This window comes from Tripterygium wilfordii, chromosome 1 (genome assembly GCF_013401445.1).
Source record: "Tripterygium wilfordii isolate XIE 37 chromosome 1, ASM1340144v1, whole genome shotgun sequence".
Lineage (NCBI taxonomy): Eukaryota > Viridiplantae > Streptophyta > Magnoliopsida > Celastrales > Celastraceae > Tripterygium > Tripterygium wilfordii.
The window spans coordinates 2,009,905-2,031,750 of record NC_052232.1 but is presented as its reverse complement, the minus strand read 5'-3'; the positions used below and the strand labels follow the sequence as shown (position 1 = coordinate 2,031,750).

Below are 21,846 nucleotides of genomic sequence, written 5' to 3'. Positions count from 1 at the left end.
TTATTTCTCTCTCTATTGTCTTCCTCATTATAGCTTTCTACCGTTTTCTTTTCTTTTTTTCTCTGTTTTGCTTATACTTTTTTCTCTTATGGAGAAGAGAGTTATGACAACGCCTAAATCAATGTATAAATATGACCACGATAGTGTAATTAGAATTTTCAAGGTGTAATTCCGAATTCAAATAATGTAATTATCTACTGTTGTTTTGTAATCATTCAGACGGTTTATGAGATATAATTAAGACAGTATAATGTGTAGTTAAAAATCATCTAGTGTAATTGGACTTGTAAATAATCTAATTATATATATATATATATATTGTCGAGTGCATAGAGAAAACAAATTGACTTCACATAGATATCTGTATGTTTTGAACTCAGTCTTTTTAATGATTCCATAGATTTTGTATAATTTTGAGAAAATAATTTTTAATTACGACGTTAGAGCAATATATTGTGAACTATGTAAATATGATCACAATAATGTAATTAATATATCAATTTGTAATTACACATTGAAATAATGTCATTATTCACTTGTTTTGTAATTAAAAGTTATCAGTGTAATTATGCATTGAAATAATGTAATTAAAAGTTATTCAGTGTAATTGGACTTACAAACAATGTAATTACACATATATTACCAAGTGTATCACAAGAGAAAACAAATTGGATTCACATTGAAATTTGTATGTTTTGAACTCAGTCTTTTTAATGATTCCATAGATTTTACATAATTTTGAGAAAATAATTTTTAATCACGACGTTAGAGCAATATATTTTGAAATGTGTAAGTATGATTACAATAATGTAATTGAAAATATTAATGTGTAATTACGCATTGGAATAATGTCATTATTCACTTGTTTTGTAATTAAAAGTTAGAAGTGTAATTACGCATTAAAATAATGTAATTATTTATTTTGAATAGATATTTGAACGTCCAGAGAAATAGGAGAGCACCCCAACCAGCTCTGAGGCACAAACAACATAAGCACCAAAGACAAAAAAACCCACAACATCAAAGACTATAAACACCAAAGCCACAACATGAAAGACCCCAAACAAACAAATCCACAATATGGAAGATCCAAAACAAACAAACCCACAACTAGCCAAGAAAGAATAGTAGCGAACCACCAACCCAAACAAACCAAAATGTGAAGATATGACTGTCTCATTTTACACAAGGCCCTAATTACATTGTTTCGGTTGATAATTACATAGTATATGACCTTGATTACATTGTTTTGGATGATAATTACACAATATCTGACCTGCAATCTACAAACCGATTTTCAAATTTTCAAAATCAAAGCAGGGCAAAACAAAATATGTAACTAATTAATAAAATTAGAAAAACCTCAAACCACCAAAGTCACAACATAGAATACCCCAAACAAACAAACCCACAATATGGAAGACCCCAAAATCGAATAAATCTCAAACCTCACATCAAATACCACTTTTACTTACAAAATCGTTACATAAAACACAGATCCATGGATTCCATACCATCTATGGTCGGAAACCAGTCGAATCACCGTCGGAAATGGCATATTGGTTGACCGTCATCGTCGAAAATGGGTATCAAATTCTCTCATTTTCTCTGGGCTTCTCGAATCTTCGACTTGTTTGAAAGAGTCTCTCTTTGTTTTCTCTAAGAGGGAGAGAGAGTGAGGGAGAAAGTGAGAAGATGCTCCAACTTTGTGTCGTGATACACTGTCAGAACTGGAGTGCTAAACCATCATCTATGGAGGAAGAGAGACTAAGGGAGAAAGTGAGAGAAAGTGCTGGAAAGTGAGAGCAAGAGAGAGTGAAGGAGAAAGTGGAGAGGGTTGCACACCTTTTTAGTCTAGGTTTTAATTTTTTGAAATTCAAAAAATTATTTTGTCATTTGACTTATGTGGTATGCCATGTGTATTAGGGATATTTCGGGATGTTTGACTATGTACATCTAGCACTACCGATAATGTCATGTTATATATAGCAGTGTCATTATCTTGCTACTGAATGTACTCGCATAATAATTAAAATATTTGTGAAGTGTATTGCACTTCAAACTTGGCCACTTTTGAAAACCTTTTAGTTTTACCTTTTAGTCGTGTCAATAAATGAAGACACATATTTTCACTTTGTTGACGTTATTGAGTACTCAGGTTTAGAATGAGATTCATGATTTGTCCATTTACTACTATGCATAGAATGTTGTCCATACACATATTCTTGGTGACCTTTGCCACATTGAAGAAAAAAGCAACGAAAACAAGAATTGCTGAACTCTGAGCATATTTTTCCTTATGCATCAAATTTTTCGCTCCCTCTTAGAAATTTATTTCTTAGCATATTAAGAAAAATGTATTGGCCCTTAGGGGCGGTGTTTGGTTCGCTAGGGTTATTGCTGTGTGTGTGTTTGTTCAAAAAAAAAAGAAAAATGTATTGCAGTTATTTCTTCATCTCATAATTATCTCCATTTTCTATAATTTAAACTCTGTTGTTCATTATGGTTATAAAATATCAAAAAATTGTTAAAAATCTTCATTTTTCAAACTAATTATGTGTCGCAAGAAGGCCGGGCATGCAACTAGTTAATGGAAAATAATGTAGTAATTAGCAACTTGGGGTGTGGAGCAATCCAAGACAAGAATTAAAAGTCGCAAATCCATGGACCCCACATTGGTTCAACAATTATTGCGTCTATTAATTATAAAATAATCCCCTCAAATATCACCATGTCAATAAAAACAAATATTTTCCAACTAGGGGGTAGGCACCACTAATCAACCACTTTAAGATGGTGATTTTAAATACCAACAAAAATGTACGTCAACATTAATGTGAAAGAGAATCCACTAACTCTGCATTAATGAAATGTGGACCTCATAATTATATTATTATATTAATAAAAGTGAGTAAGGGAATAACAATAATTTAATAAACAACTTGTGCGGTGGGGGAAGCTGCATGGCAATCCATGTTCCCTGCTTTTCTGTTCTTTAGTTTATGCTTAAATTCCAGTGACGCTTGTCAGTGTCTTCTTCGATCCAATTAAACATGGTTTTATTCAAGGGCGGAGCGAGGAATTTATAAAAGGGAGCTAAAGTTTGACGGGGTTTAGAGGTAACGCATCTAAATTTTGTTTTAAAGTTATTTATTGAAAATATTATAAATTAAAACATAAGATGATCAAGATTAAAAAAAAAAATCGTTTAAATTGTTCTAGACGATTTTTCATTGAATACAAATAATATATCATTTATCATCATGTATGAACACATTAATCAATAATTATAATTTCTATTTTAACCATACATATTATATATTTATTGAAAAATATTTGTATTTTTGAAAAATTTAGGAAGGTAATGAGGAGAAATACATGTATTTTTTAGAAAGATGTATAGTATATATTTTATTATAATATTATATATATGTAATAAATAATTTTTTTTAAAAATATAGGATAAAATACATGTATTTTTGTAGCAAGGTATATTTAATTATTTATATCACATTATAAAAAATATATATATATACATATAACCTAAAATAAATTTCAAAAATCTAGCGAAACCACGAGTTGAGTGCCGTAAGGAAAATAATTAAGAATTAACTATAGTATGTCATAATTAAGAATTAACTACAATATATCATGTGTGATGAACAATTTATCATCTAATTTTTTAGATTTAACATACAGATTCTAATAGAGATATTTCTGACCACTTCTGCTCCATTAACATTTTCCACTAAACACACACACATATTTGCTTTTTTTGCTGTCCCAAAATTGCAGGAAAAAGAAAAGAGTCCGAATCTCCAAGATGATGATATGGTTTATAAGACAAACTGAAACAGGGGAGCATGAAAAGGGTGCGTACGTACTCGATCGGTCCATTCTTGCATTTGAAATACCGGGGCACGAGAAAACGACGTGTTCGCCACCTGCCCCAGGTGCACGCGTCCCTACCCAAAACCCTAATTTCCATCACCTTCTCCTCTAAAAGCAGAGAACTCTTTCTCTCACTATACAAACACACAATTACACATATACATACACGCCCACACTTTGAAAGTGAAGCACCAAAAAAACAATTTCATCCATTTCTTTCCTTGCTCTACCTATAATTGCTCCTAATTTATGCTTATAACTCTCTCTCTCTCTCTTTCTCTTTGTAGTTGGTGATTTCTTAGATGAATTATGAATAGAGGAAGCACGCATACTCTAGCTTTTCTCTGTTTCTTTAATCTTTGTACTTGATTCCATGAGCAATTGCATCTAATTCTCTCTTTTCTTTCTCCTCTCTTCTCTCTCTTTTCCTCTAATAGTACAGCAGCAGGAGCCCTAGCTATCTGTTGAAACCTTGTTTCTTACAAAGTGTTATCGTTTGACTTTTTCTGATCTCAAAACTTCCTGTGAAGAAAACAAAGACATAATCACAGCTGTTCTGTTCAAATCATCAGCAGCAACAAGAAAGTCAAGAAGTGGGTAGTAGTATTTGATCATCTTATCATCTTCTTTCTTGTTTTTGTTACTTGTTTGGTCTTCAATTAGCAAAACTGGCGCATCACTGGTGGACGGGGCAGGTGGGTCTGCCGGGTATGGATCACCCGGCAGCAGATTCACCTAATCTGAACAACAAAGACAACAACCTCGAAATCTCAATCAACCACCACAACAGCAAAAGAATCGGCGCCGTCGACGACGAAGATCGAGACAACAGCGACGAGCCTAGGGAGGGCGCGGTGGAAATTGGCTCTCGTAGGCCCAGAGGCCGTCCTGCAGGATCCAAAAACAAGCCCAAACCGCCCATCTTCGTCACCCGTGACAGCCCAAACGCCTTCCGCAGCCATGTCATCGAGATAGCCGGAGGAGTTGACGTGGCGGAGAGCGTTGCGCAATTCGCTAGAAGGCGTCAGAGAGGCGTTTGCGTGCTTAGCGGAAATGGAACCGTGGCGAATGTCACGCTAAGACAGCCCGCAGCACCAACTTCTGTTGTGGCCCTACACGGTAGGCTCGAAATTCTCTCCCTAACCGGAACATTTCTACCCGGACCTGCCCCGCCTGGCGCGACCGGACTAACTGTGTACTTAGCTGGCGGGCCAGGGCAAGTGGTCGGAGGAAGTGTTGTAGGGGCATTAGTGGCCGCTGGACCTGTAATGATCATAGCGGCGACATTTGCAAATGCGACGTACGAGAGATTGCCTCTTGAGGATGATGAAGATGGAGGTGATCAGATGAAGAGTGGTGGGAGTAACAATTCACCGCCGCTCGGAAGTGGGGTTGGACAATCGAGTGGGTTGGCGCCGGATCCGCCTTCGTCGTCGCTGCCAATGTTTAATCTGCCACCGAATTTGATGCCTAATGGTGGACAGTTAGCGCATGATCCGTTTGGTTGGGCATCTCATGCGAGGCCGCCTTACTAAAACAATCAATTGGAGTTGGAGGGTGGTTGTTAGTGGTGTTGTATTGAAAGGTAGGATTGATTCCAAACAAGGTAGATAAGATATAATAAGTTTGTAAGAAGAGAAAGAAACCATGACTTTCTGATCATGGTGTTCAGTGTATTTTATATTTTGGTTTTTGGTTTTGCTTTTCTAGCTCTGTGTTTTAAATAAAACAATTATGAATTCTGTCTTTCTTCTAGTGATTTCCTTCAAGAAAAGAAATTACTCTAAGTTGTGGATTCTTCTTGTAGGGTAATTACCACCTAAATTGATCCGGAGAAGACACCATTGTTCTACCTAAATCCCGGAGACCAATTGATTTATATATATATCATAGCTATAGCTCTTTTGGAAGTAATGAAAGGGGGATTAACTTCGACAAAAGAGAGTGAGATTTATATTTGGTTGAGAAGGAACTTAACAGGAACATGTTATATGTGTTCAGATTAAATGCAGATTCTAAAATGTGGCTTCTAGCTTTATTTTATTGGTATACTTAGTTCTTTTAATGATATGAGAACCCACATGAACCACTACCCTTCGAGGGTGTGCACTAGGCAAATTCATAGGCTGCGCAATAATTCACAAACCAAACGTGTCGGGTATGTACATGAAAATTCATTGAATGTAGTCGTAATGAGTACGGCGTTCATGATGTTACACGAAACCATAGACAAAGTTAAATTTTGAATTCCTAAGCCAAATTCCAAATCAACAATTATTGATATAATTGTTTACTATTAAGAATTCGTTTCTTTTGACTCTTTAAATTAACTAATATATATATACGTATATATTAAAAAAAAGAAGTTCGTAGAAGTTACCTAATAAATTAGGGAATTGAGGCACGTAGGCACTCGAGCCACCATAAAAATCGAGTACAACCAAGAGGACTAAAAAAAAATAAAAAACACAAACACAAAGACTACCATCGTTGGATACTCCGGGACGATACCGTATTACATTGAACATCGTTGAACGACCGTCGAATGATTCCGTACTCCACCTGTTTATGCCGGATAACAAAGACTGAACAGAAAAATCAATACACAGATTACAACTTTGATCTACATCAAGGATCTTGACTTTCCCTTCAACAAGAGAGGGCGATCTTTCTCTGATCTGGAAATCTTATCACTAGAAAATCGAATATATGTCGCCGGAGCACACTTGATGATCAAAGATCTGTGACAGATGAAGGAGATCTATAACTGGAAAGAGAAACCCTGTAAAATTTTTATTCTATACAAAAACATAAAAAAAATTAAACATATCTAGATTGAGAAAGGACATATCAAACTCATGAGAGGAGGAAGAAGAGGTACAGAAGAGGAGAAGATGAGGGGAAGAGGAGACGATTCACATCTCTCTTCCTCCCAATCGATTGTTGAAGATGAGATGAGAGTTGAAAGGTTTGAGATTGGAATTTGAAAAATGAAACTCTTTTTGGAACATTGGAATTTGAACTTTGAATTTGAGATTCAAAAACCATTTACAATTGAAAACGATTTATAAAATAGTAAATCTTTGCCGTGTTTCAATTATTGCGCGCATTCTTATGAATTATATGTTTTCAGACAGTGAACTTCCACGGCAAACATGAAAACATCAAAATTACAAGATAAGATATATTAATGTGGAACATCTTTGATCAACATTAATAAATTCGAGCCCAAAGAGTCTACTGCCAGTTGGTCTCTACATATCTAATCATACATTAATTTAGAGAACCATGTACGATCCATGAATTAAGTTATGCGTGTATTATTATTATACCAAATAATTCTATATATATTGATTATTCACGTAATTAATCGTATTAAAAAAATTTCTACTTGATAACTTTCTCTGTAGATATATTTGAACAAATAAATTCATAATTATCGTGATGATCTGTGAATAATTTTAAAGATTTTTTTTCATCTCATCGTAAAATAACGAACAATGTTATATAAGAGTTTATAAAATCATTTTTTATTTTTTTTATTTTTTTCCTTGTTTTTTTATAACATTTTTTACTTAAAAATAATTACTTACAATTTATGTGTTGAATTGATTTTAAGAAAAAAATTATAAATTGAGAAACATTTATATGAAGTTTAATTTTTTTTCACATTTTTATTCTTATTAATAAGAATTTATAAATATCTAGTGTATATGTAATTTAATATAATATTATTAAAGTTTAACAAAAAAGAATGAAAAATTGTATATCAATTAAACTAGAAGAAGTCTTTTCCTAAATTGAACTTACTTTATTCAATTAATTATTTTTAAAAAAATTATGGGTAAGTACCAAAAAAATTAAACACGTATTATAATAACCGATAATGCAAACCAATATGTAGGCAACATTTGATAAAAAAAATTCATAATTATTATGATCAGTGAATACTTTTTTTTCAATATATATATACACACACAAACTAGTCATTTCAAATTGGGAAGACTACAGATTATTAAGTTATGGTGATTGGTGGGTGATATTGGCACTATTTGAAATGTGATTATGTCTATAAGGATCACTACCTTACAAACTCTACTGTTCCTAATTTTAAGTTATGGTATGGTTGGTCACACGTGTTGATTTTTCCCTCAATTTATTTGGTCGTTAGATGTGAAATTTCTGTTTGCATGAACCTGATGGTCCGAGTTTAGGCTCATATCAGATATCAAATGATAATTTTATATGACGTCATTATCGATTACCAAAAGAAAAGTATAGATGATTCAAATCAATGATTAATATCCATAGAAATGTAGTAGAAAATAAGGTGCTTTCATATGCTTGTTTTTTCTTCGGACAACGAACTTCCGCCTCACAAAACCTTGTACAAACATATACAAATAAGGCAAAAAAAAAACATAACATAAAGGTTTGGGATCTTTTTGTTTGGGTGCTGGGGGTCTGCTGTAGTAAAAATTACAGCAGACCCCACTGTAGCTCTTTTGGAGCACAAATAATTTTTTATTTAATTTTTAAAAATCGTAAATGTGTAGTATTCGGTCTAACGAATCCAACGACATATTTTTTGTTCGAAACAAAAACCAAATTCATCGCGATCGAGACATCGAATGTTTTGTGTTTATATCCGACGGTCTAAAATTGTCGTGTATTTTTCATGTTTAATATGATTTTTGTTTCGAACAAAAAATATACCATTGGATTTGTTAGGAAGAATACTATATACTTATTATTTTTAAAAATAAAAATAAAATTTTTTATTAACTTAAAATTATATTACAGCGGGACCTGCTGTAATAAAAATACAGCAGGTCCCGGCCACCCCTTTTTGTTTTTCTATTTATGGATTCATAAAAATAGAATAAACCCGAAACTCCGAAAGAGTACAGAGTGGGACCCATATCCATCAGAGACTCCAACATTGACCCGGACTTTCCTGAAATAGAAATGTTTGAGTGGGACCCATATCCATCTAGCGTCCCCAACATTGGTCCGGACTTTTCTGAAATGGAAATGTTTGACCAAACGTCAAATCCCTCGGATGCTTCCACGTGGCAAGATTACCTCTGCCTACTAGTTCACGGCTGTTGTCTACCGTCAAATGCGGGGAACAAAGTATTTTGTTTTTAATTTGTCACCAAAAATCGAAAAAATCAAATGCATGAACCTTTTCTCATTAGTGCTACTGCACTACACTACAATTAATGTTTGTCTTAACATGGCTTCGTTTGATGTAGGCATGGCAACGGGGTGAGGGCGGATCATGGTTGCCCTGCACATTCACAGGTGTGCCCCGCATCCGTCCCACCCCGCATGTCAGGGTAACATTTAATCATCGACCCCGCCCATAATTCTCATACCAATGAAGCTATTTGATGTTTTTTGATTATGAAAATATAATAATTCAATATATTAAATTAAAATAATCATTACTATTAAAATGAAATATAAAAATAAAAACTATCTTGCACATGTGGGGTATGTGTATATATACATATATAATTATTTATATATATATACACATGTATAGCGGGGCAGGATGCGGGGCGAGTAGTGGGACGGGTTCAGGTCGGGCCGGGAGACAGACCCATTCTCTCCCCGCCCAACATGCGGGTTGAGATTCTTTGTCCAGTCCCCGCCTTGCACAAACATCGGATCGGGAAAAGTCATGCGGGGCGAGACGAGTCAAACACAAATTGCCATCCCTAGTTTGATGCACCATTTTCAGTGGCATATATGGTGTTGGCCAAATAAATAGTTATTTGTGGCACGTATTTTGAGACAATGAAAGAACAATAAAAATAACATTCTATTATCATTTCAAAATTAACTTGGGGTATACCCCACGTACTTTGTAAATATTTTATATTAATGCATTACTAACATATAAAAAAAATTGTCACTCCAAAATTTGTGCTTCAATGGACCATTTCACCAAAACTATACTATTTTTTATCAGACTATCCTCCTTTTCTTTTCAAAGACCCCATTATTTACCGTTCATCTTGACCAAGCTTCTTCTTCAACCATTGATGTGATGCCGCCGCCTACATCTGCACCCAATTCACTATTTCTTATATGAAAAAAAAAATTCAAAGTGTTAAATTTTATATTTAAAAAATTATTTTTATTTTGTTATCTTCATTTTCTAAATTGTTTGTTATTTATTTTACTTCTTTTTTTCATCTTTTACTAGTAAAATACATAATACCTCTACACGAAATTTGCCACAGCATATATGTTATAAGAAAAAGTTGAACCAAACACTACCAATATTTCGAACAGTACATATATGCCATCATTTTTTACCAGCATATTATGTGGACTATGTGTGTTTGCACGTGTGTACGACTTTTGAGAGGGGTATAATGTGTGGCACATCCCACATCGGACAATACTTGAGGGGAAGTGCAGAATATAATATGTCAAGTTCTCACACCAGTAACAATCGGTTTTCCCTGGAGTTGTGACATCAAATCTCATAAAAGCTCCGCAGTTAAACGTGTTTCTGCGAGAGTAATATTGGGATAGATGACCTACTGAAAAGATAAAGTCGTGAGGGCTAATTTGACCCAATATGAATAAAGTGTTACTGGACTTGAGGGGACGAGCTTCTTACATATTATCTGCTACCCAACTACTAACGAAATTTTCTACCAAATGAAGCCCTATTATACGTCATAGCTAATACTTGATTAGAACGTTAAATTCTCACATGCGCACGCGTGCACACACACGCACCCGTACGTACACGCGCACACACATCTCTTAGGGTTCACTTTTAAGGTTCAAAATTTTCATAAAAAAAATTAAAAAAATATATTTATACTGTGATCGATTTTAGGAACCCAATGATATTTTTTCGTTCGAAACAAAAATCAAATGCAACCTGAAAAGTGCAAGAAATATTTTTTATTTTATATCTAACGGTCCAGAATTATCATACACTTTTCATGTTGAATTTGATTTTTGTTTCTAACAAAAAAATATATCGTTGGTTTCGTAAGAATGATTAAAATATAAATATATTTTTTCAAATTTTTTTAAAAAAATTTTGAATTCTAAAAATTAAATGATAGGACTTCGATCGAGTGGGTCTACATGTACTCTGTACCAATGCCGGCCGTGGCTGCGGAGCACAAATATTGACCTTCTTGAGTTTTGAATTTGTACAAAACAGGCCGGTGTCAATGATTTCCATGTTACATCAGCATTATTTCGATCTTCTTCAAGGTGACAGCTTTAGTTGTGTTTTCTAGTGAAAGAGAGATTAGGTAGCATCTCCCCTAGATGACACCCAAATTTGGATGTATATTTATGTTTGTACATGGGACAACCAAGTCTATCCAAATGAAGAAAAATATGAGTTATGATTGGACCTAAGTAGGTTTAGGGTTTTGGGATTTCAATGATATTTGTGGACTAATTACTTGTTTAATAATGTAATCCTAAAAATAATGTCAATAAGAAGACTATAGAGGAAGGTTGGGTCATAAGTCTAAGGAAGATGTTTGCATATTTGTGGCCTTGAAATTCAAAACATTAATGGTTTTGTTAGTCTACACTGAGCGTACATGCTGCTTTGTTACTTGTTAGGATAATGTGTGTGTTTGACAGAGCGGTTGTGTTGATTTTCAACTCTAGCTGTTAAGTTATACAAAAAAAAACCGAGCTTAAAGCTGTGAAATATAAACTGTAAGGTGTTTGGTAAAACTGTTACTTGTTTTTATTGGTTAAGTTGTATAAAATATATTTATTTGTATTATTATTAATTTATAAGTATAATTGATTAGGTAAAAATTATAATTAATTTAACAACCAAATATTAGTTCTAGCCCAAGTGGTAGTGGATCTAAGAACCATTGGGCCTTAGCAAATATAAATCAGTCGCTTGAGAGTTTAGATCCATTCAATGAGGCCCACTATTATAAGACTTAAATACTAGACAAAATAATATTGTTTCCAAAGACGTACCAATTATTAGAAATATCATGTAACCTTGTATGACTCCATTTGGTAAAGCTTATTTGATGTCAAAATAAGTTAGTTTATAATTTATGAAAAATAAGCTAACTTATAAGTTGTGAAATAAGTTGTTAGGCGTTTGACGAAACTTATAGTATAAATTAGCTTATAAACTTTACAAAAGTCTACTTAAGTTTAATTTAAAAGATAAAATAAAATCTTTTATAGTATTAGATATAATATTATCTTAATAAAAAAAGAAGAAACAAAAAAAATCAAACATAAACTCTAAAATAAGCTTCAAATTGAAGCTTATTTTTTTTGAACTTATTAGAGCTTACAAGCTAGCTTATTAAAACTTACAACCCCTAGTTTGGCTCCGTTTGGTAGAGCGGTTGTATTGATTTTCAACGCTAGCTGTTAAATTGTGAAAAAAAACTGAGTTTAAAGCTATGAAATAAGTTATCAGGTGTTTGGTGAAACTGAAAGCTGTTTGTAGCTTATAAGCTGTGGAATAAGTTGTGTAGTGTTTGGTTAATTAAATTAATTGACTTCACTATTTGCCATATATGTATTAATAAAATCATGATTTTTAAAAAAAAATTGTACTCTAAATATAATTTATTAAGTCTAAATACAATAATAATATACTAATGAAAGATTTTTACTATGTTTTTCACAAGGACATGACTTGCATGTGTGAAAGAAAACTAAATTGAAGTGTGAAATTAATGGGTATTTACGTGCTTGATTTATTATTTATTGAACATAGATATAATTACATAATATAAATCTATGTTTAATGAAAATATAAATCTACTTAAGTGAAGAAAAACTCATGTTCCAAACAGACCTTTGACCATTGCAGTCATCACATGGGCCCCACATAATTTTTGGAAAAAAAGAAAAAAAATACATAACGCTGGCCATAAGCTCCATACCCAACGGTATCGTTGGCTTATATCCAGCGATACCGCTAAATTATCATACCTATTTGGCATAGTGGTATTCGCTAGCGGTCTCGCTTTGGGAACCACCGTATCAAATAGACATTTTATATCGGGTGTTTGAAAGAGTTTATTTTGAAGTTTATAAGCTCTAACATAAGCTCTACCAACCAGGCTATGTTGTTTTTTCAACCTATGGAAGCGGTTTTGACAAAATTTCTTCTAGTGTTGGGAGGAGAGTTGATTTTCCATTTCGATCCATTCACCTTTATTGTTAAATTGGAATATTTCCACTTGGAATTATATAAATGTGATGTATTGGTATAAATTATTCAATCAAGTAGCTAGGTTAAGCCTTTATTAATTTGTTTTATTTTAATAATGTAACTTAGGTTAGCAGCAAGGCTATGGTCTACTTTATGTGGTGTATATATATATATATATATTATTAAGTTCCCTCTTAGCATTAAGCATGAAAGTGGTTTTGAGTATGCCAACCCATCTCCAGCAGCTGTCAATGTCCATCTAAGTCCCCATTGATTTGATATTATAAACATAGATTTCAAGCTGTGGATCTCTTGATACAATCGCAAGTCGGGAAAGACAAAAAGTTGGTGCTCTATTTTATTAGGGATACAGAGCCCCTGCCACAACACTCTATATATATATATATATATGTACACTCTCTGGGTTACTGGGGATCTCATCTGCCATAAAGTATGGACAAGTTGAGTGTGACAAGAATTAGGCCAATCATCGTTTATTTTACCAAGTTTTTAGATTCTCAAAATCTTTCTTCATATTTTCACGTGATATGCTGCTGCTTTCAAGATCTTCAAACATTTTTCTCCATAAAATATCATTAAAAAGTTCTATGGACTCCACGGAGAATGACACGGGTGAGATGTATAGTTGTGAGAGGATGCCATGAGAGAGAGAGAGAGAGAGAGACCTAAAAGGCAACTTTCACATGAAACAATGGGGCAAAAGCGAGGGATTTGATTAAGAAGAAATTTGTGGGTGCCGGACCTTTGTTTTCAAGGGCGGAACAAACATAGGATATTAGGGCACTTCCAATGGTTGATTTTTGCTGGGTTAGTAAAAATTAATATTGGTTTCAGTTCTATTATATAAAAAGTAAGTCAAACACGTCTTTTTATATAATCACATTAATAAACACATCTTCCAATATAACCACATCAATAAAACATAAATTCCTATACATTTTTCCTTCCCACCCAACATGAAGGGCAACAAATTCTCATACCCTCCATAGGTGTGAAATTTTATACGAGGCCTCCGAAATTTTTTTAGGTTATATATATCAATTGCTAGTATTAAGATAAAATTGAAAATCATATCTATAAATTTGATAAACTATTATAATTGTTTCTTTTCAAATTCTCATATTTTGTTAATATTGCATAATAACCTCACTCAAAATTCGATCAAACATTATTAAATTTTTTTCTAATCCATATGATGAATACCTCTTTGTCATTAACCTTTTATTGAGCTAGGAGGATATGTATTATCATTAGTGGGTCATTCAATTTTTAAGCTTACTTATTCAGTTGGGCTTGTAGTTTAGTTTATTAATGTATTTCATGGTGCTCACCTACAGACGCTCATAATCATCCAGTTTTTACACTAAGTCAAGTTGTTGACATTTTGTCTTTACAGTGGAGCCCAATGCACAGTTGAAAAAACGCTCGTAAGTTTGAAAGTTACGTGCATGCATATCAGAGCGCATATATATATATATATATATATATATATATATCCGGACTTCGACCGTTTGCAAGGGCAGGCGGAGTTATATTATTTTCATCGGTTTAAAAAAATTTCCCATTCTTATTATGATATTACAGGGGAGCTGCTCATGTCATCCGAAATTTGTGTGTGGGGAATAGAATGAAATTTACAAGTCAAAAAAAAAAAAAATCTAACAAGAGCATCCAACGACTAACGTCAAGGAACCTCATCATAAAAAAATACAATAATGATTATCATTTTAGAAACTCTATTGACCCAATTCATCGCACATTTTTTTCTTTTTTGGTTCTATTACCATTAAAAAAATGTATCTTTACCCAGACAAAAGTCCACTTGGTGTGTAATAATAATATTCCAACAATAATAATAATTGCAAAGTGTCTATATTCGTAGTACGATTCGTGCACGGTTTAAAAATTAGATATGGGGATCCATTATTCGTTTGAAACTATAGAGTATATAATTTAAATATAATAATTTCGAAAATGTATCACATCACATCATATTTTTGTTTTTGTCATTTTCAAAACTTGTCTAACTATTTATCTATCATCAAATATGAATTGTGCAGATATGCCACGCGACATCCATACCCACACCAATAACTTTTTTACTAACCCATTACCCTATTTGCTAGAAATTGTAGACTATAGTTTTTGCCGGAGAGGGACACATGAAAAATGTCCATCTGTTACTTGTCAAAAATTTGAGGCTATTTTAATGAAAGTTTTTTTTATTTTTATTTTTAAAACACTCGTGCACAAGATTTTTACATGCATAAATTAACATGACCGATGAAATTGGCTTCTCTTTCACTCGATATGGCTCACAAATACGATCCGTGTGAATCACACGGATTGGCCTAAGAGATTGGATATGCCTTCATAATTTGTGAAAGAAGTCGCGTCTCAATTCTATTTGGAATAGAATCGTAAACACGAGTCTTTGACCCATGTTCACTGAAATGGTTATATTTTTGCCAACAGTTGTCTGTTTTGGGCTCATAAAATATCAAAGTTTCGAGCATCGTAAACACGAGTCTTTGACCCATGTTCACTGAAATGGTTATATTTTTGCCAACAGTTGTCTGTTTTGGGCTCATAAAATATCAAAGTTTCGAACACAACAGCATGGTGTTAACCACTTACAGCAATTCTGTCACAAATAAATTCTTTGATAGTCAATCATACTAAAATCGAAATTAGAAACCGAAAGAAATAATGATTGATTCGGCAACACTTGTTTGTGTTTTATCATCATCAAAGTATCCTCTTTTTCATACAATTGATATTCATTACGCAAATACATTAGAAATTATAACATTTAGTTGAAAATGTTCTACACAATGTTATTGTTGCCCTCTAAAACCTTAACTAACCCTAGATAAAATGGTGTTCATTCTTATCCTCTCCTTCCTTCCTTGTGCTGCAAATCATTACTTGGTTTATGCTCATATAATTGTGCAAAATTATCTATGAAATAAGATGAAAATACCATCAGGAAAAAGAAGCTAACTGTATACCATTGTTTCTGAATGTTGTGTACTGCCAGTTCATGTGGGGTTTTCAAGGGCTAAACAGTGCCGCTGTATACTTTTTTTTTTTTATCAGAAGACCCAGGATGGAATTTGAATGATCTAGGCTACTCAGGTTCTGTAACATCACACAACTTTGTTTGAAAGCATCAACACTCTCCGAAGCTCATTGGCAATTCCTTGCAACTGGGCCGGTTTTCGAATGACTCCGTTAATTCCACTTTGCAAGCATCTATCCCACACATCATCATCAGCACTAACCGTCAAGGCGACCATCAATGGCCAACTATGGCTGTGAAACTTCCTAATTCTCATTGCAACTTCATATCCATCCAACTCCGGCATCTGAAGATCCAGAAGAATGATTAGGAAAGATGAAGTCCCTGGGCCAACAGCACTAAGGCACTCAAAACCAGATGAAACAGCAGAAACAATGCAACCAAGTTTCTCCAGCAGCCTCTGCGTCACAGCCCTGTTCATGTCATCATCATCAGCTAACAGAACCTGCAAGCCTCTAAAAAGGGAGTTGGAGTTCGGGTGCTCTAAAGATTCTCCAGATTCAGAGATAGCTAATGCAATGGATGGTCGGAGTTGAAACCGCAAAACAAGTGTCATGCTTTGCGTATCACCTTGAGGGTTCGGGACTACCCAGATGTTACCTTGCATCAACTGCCATTAAAAGAAAGTTAGAGATGAGGGACGAGCACATTGGAAAGAGAGAATAATATCCGAGAAATCTAGAGCTTCAATGACATGTTATAGTATTCAGTAAACAAAGCTATGTGCTAATGTGCTACTGTAGTGCCCAACGTACGCTTATAACGAACAATCAGACAGCAGGTCGTGTATGAAATGTACCAACAGGACATTATACGGAAACAAATGACAATACAACTAAAGCTTCTTAAACCACATATAATTTTAAAGCTCAAGGTTGCCAGTTGAATATTCCACCATGATATAAGAGAAGAAAATTATGCTTAGACATCAAAATAAATTGTCCAAGATAATGACAGAGGACCATTTCGATACGAATAATTATCCCCATGCACATTAGCTACACAATTTTCTGTTTTTAAGTTCCTCAATCAAAAGGCAAGCTCGTTCTACAATCGTTGACATAGAAGAGGAAGAAAAGAGAAGGCAGACAAACACACAACTTACGGTTCTTACCTGCACTACTTTTTTACAAACACTGAAGCTCAAGCCCTCATCAAGTCCCTCGCTTGCATCTCTCTTACTACCAAGCTGCAGTACTGAACTTGAGCCCTCCGATTGAGGACCACTATTCTGTACCCCGATTTCAAATTTAACACATACATCCCTGTCAGTTGAGCTCTGTTTCCAGCCTGCCCATCTTTGATCACTCCATTCCTGACTTCCACCCACTAAGAGAACCCGAAGTATTACAAACTCTCTTCCATCGTTGCTGTTCAACAGGTTCCCAACCATATGCAAGATCACTTGAAAAACCCTTCTTTCATCACCCATGACATGATCAGGCAAAGTCTTGTCGACCTCAGTCGAGAAACCAAAACCCCTGTAAACACACAAGCACTTGGCAAGGCAAGCTGCTTCTCTAATCATTGAATGCAAGCTGAAAGATCTCATCTCCAATGGAAACCTACCACTATTTTTCATTGAAATCTCCATCACATCGTTTATCAAGGCAGATACAACATCGCTGGTCTTCAGCATCGCATCAACAATAAGTCGTTGATCAGCACTCAAATTTTGCATCATAGAAAGCAAACCCAAAATCGAGTGCATTGGCCGCCTCATGCCATCACTCATAACCTTCTGAAATGAGTTTCTAGCTTGGCTTGCCATCATAGCATTTTTCTTTGCCTGCTGCAGTGCTCGATTCTGCTCTTCCAGTTTTTCTCTCATAAGCTGGGACTCTTCAAGAACCGCTGCATGAGAGAGAGCCACAGCCACCTGATCAGCAACTACTCTAATTATCTCTACTTCCTGGTTGCTCCAAGATCTTTGCTGCTCGCTCGGAAGGACTAAAACCAATATGCCATAACAAGTCTGGACTAACTCTGGAGTTCCCCCTTTGAAATTGGAACCATGAAGCACTGGAACCCTAATTGCAGCGACTGGTCCTGGCTCACCAGATTCTCCACAACTGGCTGCAGCTAGCTCTGAGTCAGGCGCAAGGATATTTACTCCATCGCTATTTGTAATCCTCTCAACATCTGGATCAGTAATTGCTAAAGAACAACTATAGAGATTCCTCCTATTCAGCTCATGAGTTAAATTCATATGAGAATTGGTCTCATTAGGCATCCAAACAGCGCAATTTTGCAAGCCCAATGTCTTAGATAGCTCAACCAGTGTCGTATACAAAATCGTATGCCTATCAAGCGACTTCCGGATCTCTTGAGTAAGCATAGAAACATGTAAACCAGCTTCTTTCTGTTTCATTATCATCCCAACCTCACGTCCAAGATCCCAAGCTTTTTTCTTCAACATAAATTCCCTAACCTTGACTTTGAGAAGCAAAGGAAGAAGGGTAATAAGTGTAATGGCAGTGGCACAGGATACAAGAGCAGTCAAGATCTTGAATACAGTGAGCGCTAGCATGAGCTGAAATGGGTGTTGGACATATGTCCAACTATTTAGCAGATGAGTCAACCCACATAGAACGATGAAGGCAATGAACTCAAACAGGACCCACTTGAATGGAACATTCGAGCAGCTCACAAAGTATAACAGCTCAAGAGGAATCGAAAAGTAGGCCACAGCAATCAAGAGATCACTCACTCTTTGACATTCCAGAATGCTCTCAATGCTCCATAGGCTCCCTTCATCGTCACAATTACATCTTGGGAAGCCATTATCTGCCGTAGATCCAGATATAAGGAGAGATGAAATCAAAAGCCCCGGTGCCAATATCCTCAACATTGCATACAGATTGACAACTTGTTGCTTCTAGCTGCTTCAATTCATTTGAATTTGAAACTATAAAGATAGGTTCAAAAAACCAAGGGTGCCTTCATTCACTGGAACTCAAAACCCAATCTTTGAGTTTTATATCCTGTGAAACAAAATTAAAAACCCAACAAATCTTTTAAGGTCCTTCCAAGAGATCTAACATAGTACCTCCTAGATTCCCAAAATTAATCAAATCCCGATTTTTTTCAATCAAATAGTTCTTTTTCAATTTCTTTTTTATCTTCCAAGAATCTCAAAATTTTCCATTTTATTAATTAGAGAACTTTAGAACAACAACACGGTAACTAAGAAAATGACATCTCCCCTCAAACAAAACATAAAACTTTTGGAAAGCAATTCCAGAAAAGGAAATAACCTAACTACATGGGCGATAACCCACCAAATATTGTTCTCTTTAGGAAAATAAAGACGAAAATAAAGAAGAAGTGCAGCGAAAAATCCATACCGGAATATTATTCAAGTCACACCCAGCTCCGGATCATGTTAATTAATCCATAAACAGAGCCACAGAGGCTCCACTTCGCCGGCATTTATAGAGGCAAGGAGTCCCGGTACAGCCCCTTCAAAAATTTACTACCTGATATCTCCATGGAAGAAATTAAAAAAGGGACCCACCCGGCGAAAAATCCCAACAAAAACGAAATGGACAGTACAGACAGGGGAGAAGCGATTTTCTCAACAGGAGACAGAAAACCGACAACTTCACGTCCCGCAAATCGGTGGATTTCACACTGCTACCGCAACCGCAACCGCAACCGCCGCCACTATCAAGGTTGTCGCTTCTGTGAACCAAACGGAGTACGATTTCATACAGTTCGAAGGACCTTAGTGTATATATATATATATATACACATAAAGACAGAGAAAGAGAAGGAAGAGAGTTTTAGTGTAAGAGAGAAGGTTGTAGACGGTAATGGAAGAGATTTTTGTGATCGCGCCGTTGTTTCGTAAGCGGAGTTGGAATTAAAAGGGGGAGAATTGAATAAAATTAAAAGAATAATTAAATTGAAAAAAAATCATTTTTAAAAACTTTCCTTTTCTCCTAATTAAGTTGCCACGTGTCAATGTTTACATCCCCTACTCTCAGCTTCTCTTTTCACGCTTGTGGCTCCCCTACCTTTCTATCCAAGTTAGGGCAAATGCAATGGTGAAGTGATATTGGGCCAACAAAGATGTTGTCTTTTGCTGATGTGGCTGTATTGTAAAATGAGTTTTGCTTATGTGACTGTATTGGGATAAGTGTTTTGCTGATGTGGATGTATTGATATTTGATGTTTTGGTGTAGTTTTGTTGTGGATAATATGGAGGAATGGAATGTTGTTGGGTTGGATGGAAAGAGAAAGTGTGTGGGAAGAAAAAGTGTATAGAAATTTGTGTTTTGCTGATGTGGCTGTATTAGAATACGTGTTTAACTTGACTTTTTGTGTAATAGAGGTGGGACTGGGCCAACAAAAATGTTGGCCCAACAAATTCATTCTCATTGCATTTGCCCTTAGCGTGGGTAAAGGCAATCCCCCTTCCATAACTTCTCCTCCCTTAACTCAAGTTTGCCTGAATTGCTTGGATTGAAAAATTATGAGTAGGGTAGAGTAGAGTTAACAGAGGAAGAGTTATGGTAGGGGATTACTTTGACTTACCCTCATTTGGATAGAAGGTAAAGTTAAAGAAAGTTAAGAAACGTGAGTTATAAAAATACCTTTATGAAAATTAGAATGGTTGAAAAACTTTTATGGATGATTTTGGAAGAAATAAACAATTTTTTTCTCTCCTCACAAACCCCTCAAATTGAGGGGTTACAAAATGTAGTGTTGGAGAGTTAGGGGTAGGTGAAGGAGGGGGGTTCACCCCACTTAACTCTTTCTCCTACAATTTAAGTAAGGTGGAGTTACTACGCTCTCATTAACCCTCCTCACTTAACTCTCTAAAACATCAATCCAAACAAACCCTAAGTAAGGGGGAACTTCTCCCCCTCCCCTATCTTCACACCACTTAACTCTCTCTCCTACAATTCAAGTAAGGTGAAGTTACTTCTCCCTCCTTAACCTTCCTCGCAAACTCCTTAAAACATCAATCCAAGTCAATGGTGGATTCAGGAAATAATAATGGGGTGGGCTATGCATTTTGATTTGTTCTAAAAAATTTAGCAGAGATTTGGGGATAGCGTCCACGAAAAAAAAAATTAATGTTATCTTACAACAATACAACTTATTAAAATGATATTATTGATAAACATTCATTTTGATATTTATCTTAATGTTTGGTCTTATAAAGTAATCCAAAAGATTAATATCAATACATATTAAATTGATGAAAACTAATTACAAACAATGTAAGATGAAATAATATATAAATGTATAACTAGAACACATAAGTATTATTATGTATTTTTTTTAATATTAACAATAATAGAATGAATAATTTCAAGTATACTTTTGTTAGCTATTTTTCATTATTATTAGATAATAAGTAAAGTAAACTTTTCAAATATCATAATCTAAATATACAAACATATGTATACGTACTAAAATATACACATAAAAAATATATATTTTTCTTAAAAATATATGTAGTATATTACATATAAAAAGTTTTGCCCCCTCTCTCCACCATTGATCCAAACAAACCCTAAATATTTATTTCATTTAAAGTACACGCATATTTGTAAAAGTTAAAAATAAAATAAATTAGACACGTACTTATTATGTGAAGTCTTAACTCTAGACAATTTAATATTTTCTGAAATGAAAATAT

At 34.6% G+C, this 21,846-nt stretch overlaps 2 protein-coding genes across 2 annotated transcripts; one reads left to right on the top strand and one right to left on the bottom strand.

Annotated features, from left to right (window-relative positions):
* The first annotated feature begins 3,875 nt into the window (after positions 1-3,875).
* LOC119999367 (AT-hook motif nuclear-localized protein 20-like) lies at positions 3,876-5,646 on the top strand. The gene has a single exon (XM_038846881.1). The coding sequence runs from the start codon at positions 4,602-4,604 to the stop codon at positions 5,424-5,426; it is 825 nt and encodes a 274-aa protein (XP_038702809.1). The 5' UTR covers positions 3,876-4,601; the 3' UTR covers positions 5,427-5,646.
* A 10,412-nt stretch (positions 5,647-16,058) lies between these two features.
* LOC119998574 (ethylene receptor 2-like) lies at positions 16,059-20,042 on the bottom strand. The gene is made up of 3 exons (XM_038845924.1): positions 19,541-20,042; positions 17,308-19,177; positions 16,059-16,803 (listed from the first exon to the last, which is right to left on the bottom strand). Exons 2-3 carry the CDS (start codon positions 19,042-19,044, stop codon positions 16,261-16,263), a joined length of 2,280 nt encoding a protein of 759 aa, XP_038701852.1. The 5' UTR covers positions 19,045-19,177; positions 19,541-20,042; the 3' UTR covers positions 16,059-16,260.
* Between the last annotated feature and the right edge of the window lie 1,804 nt (positions 20,043-21,846).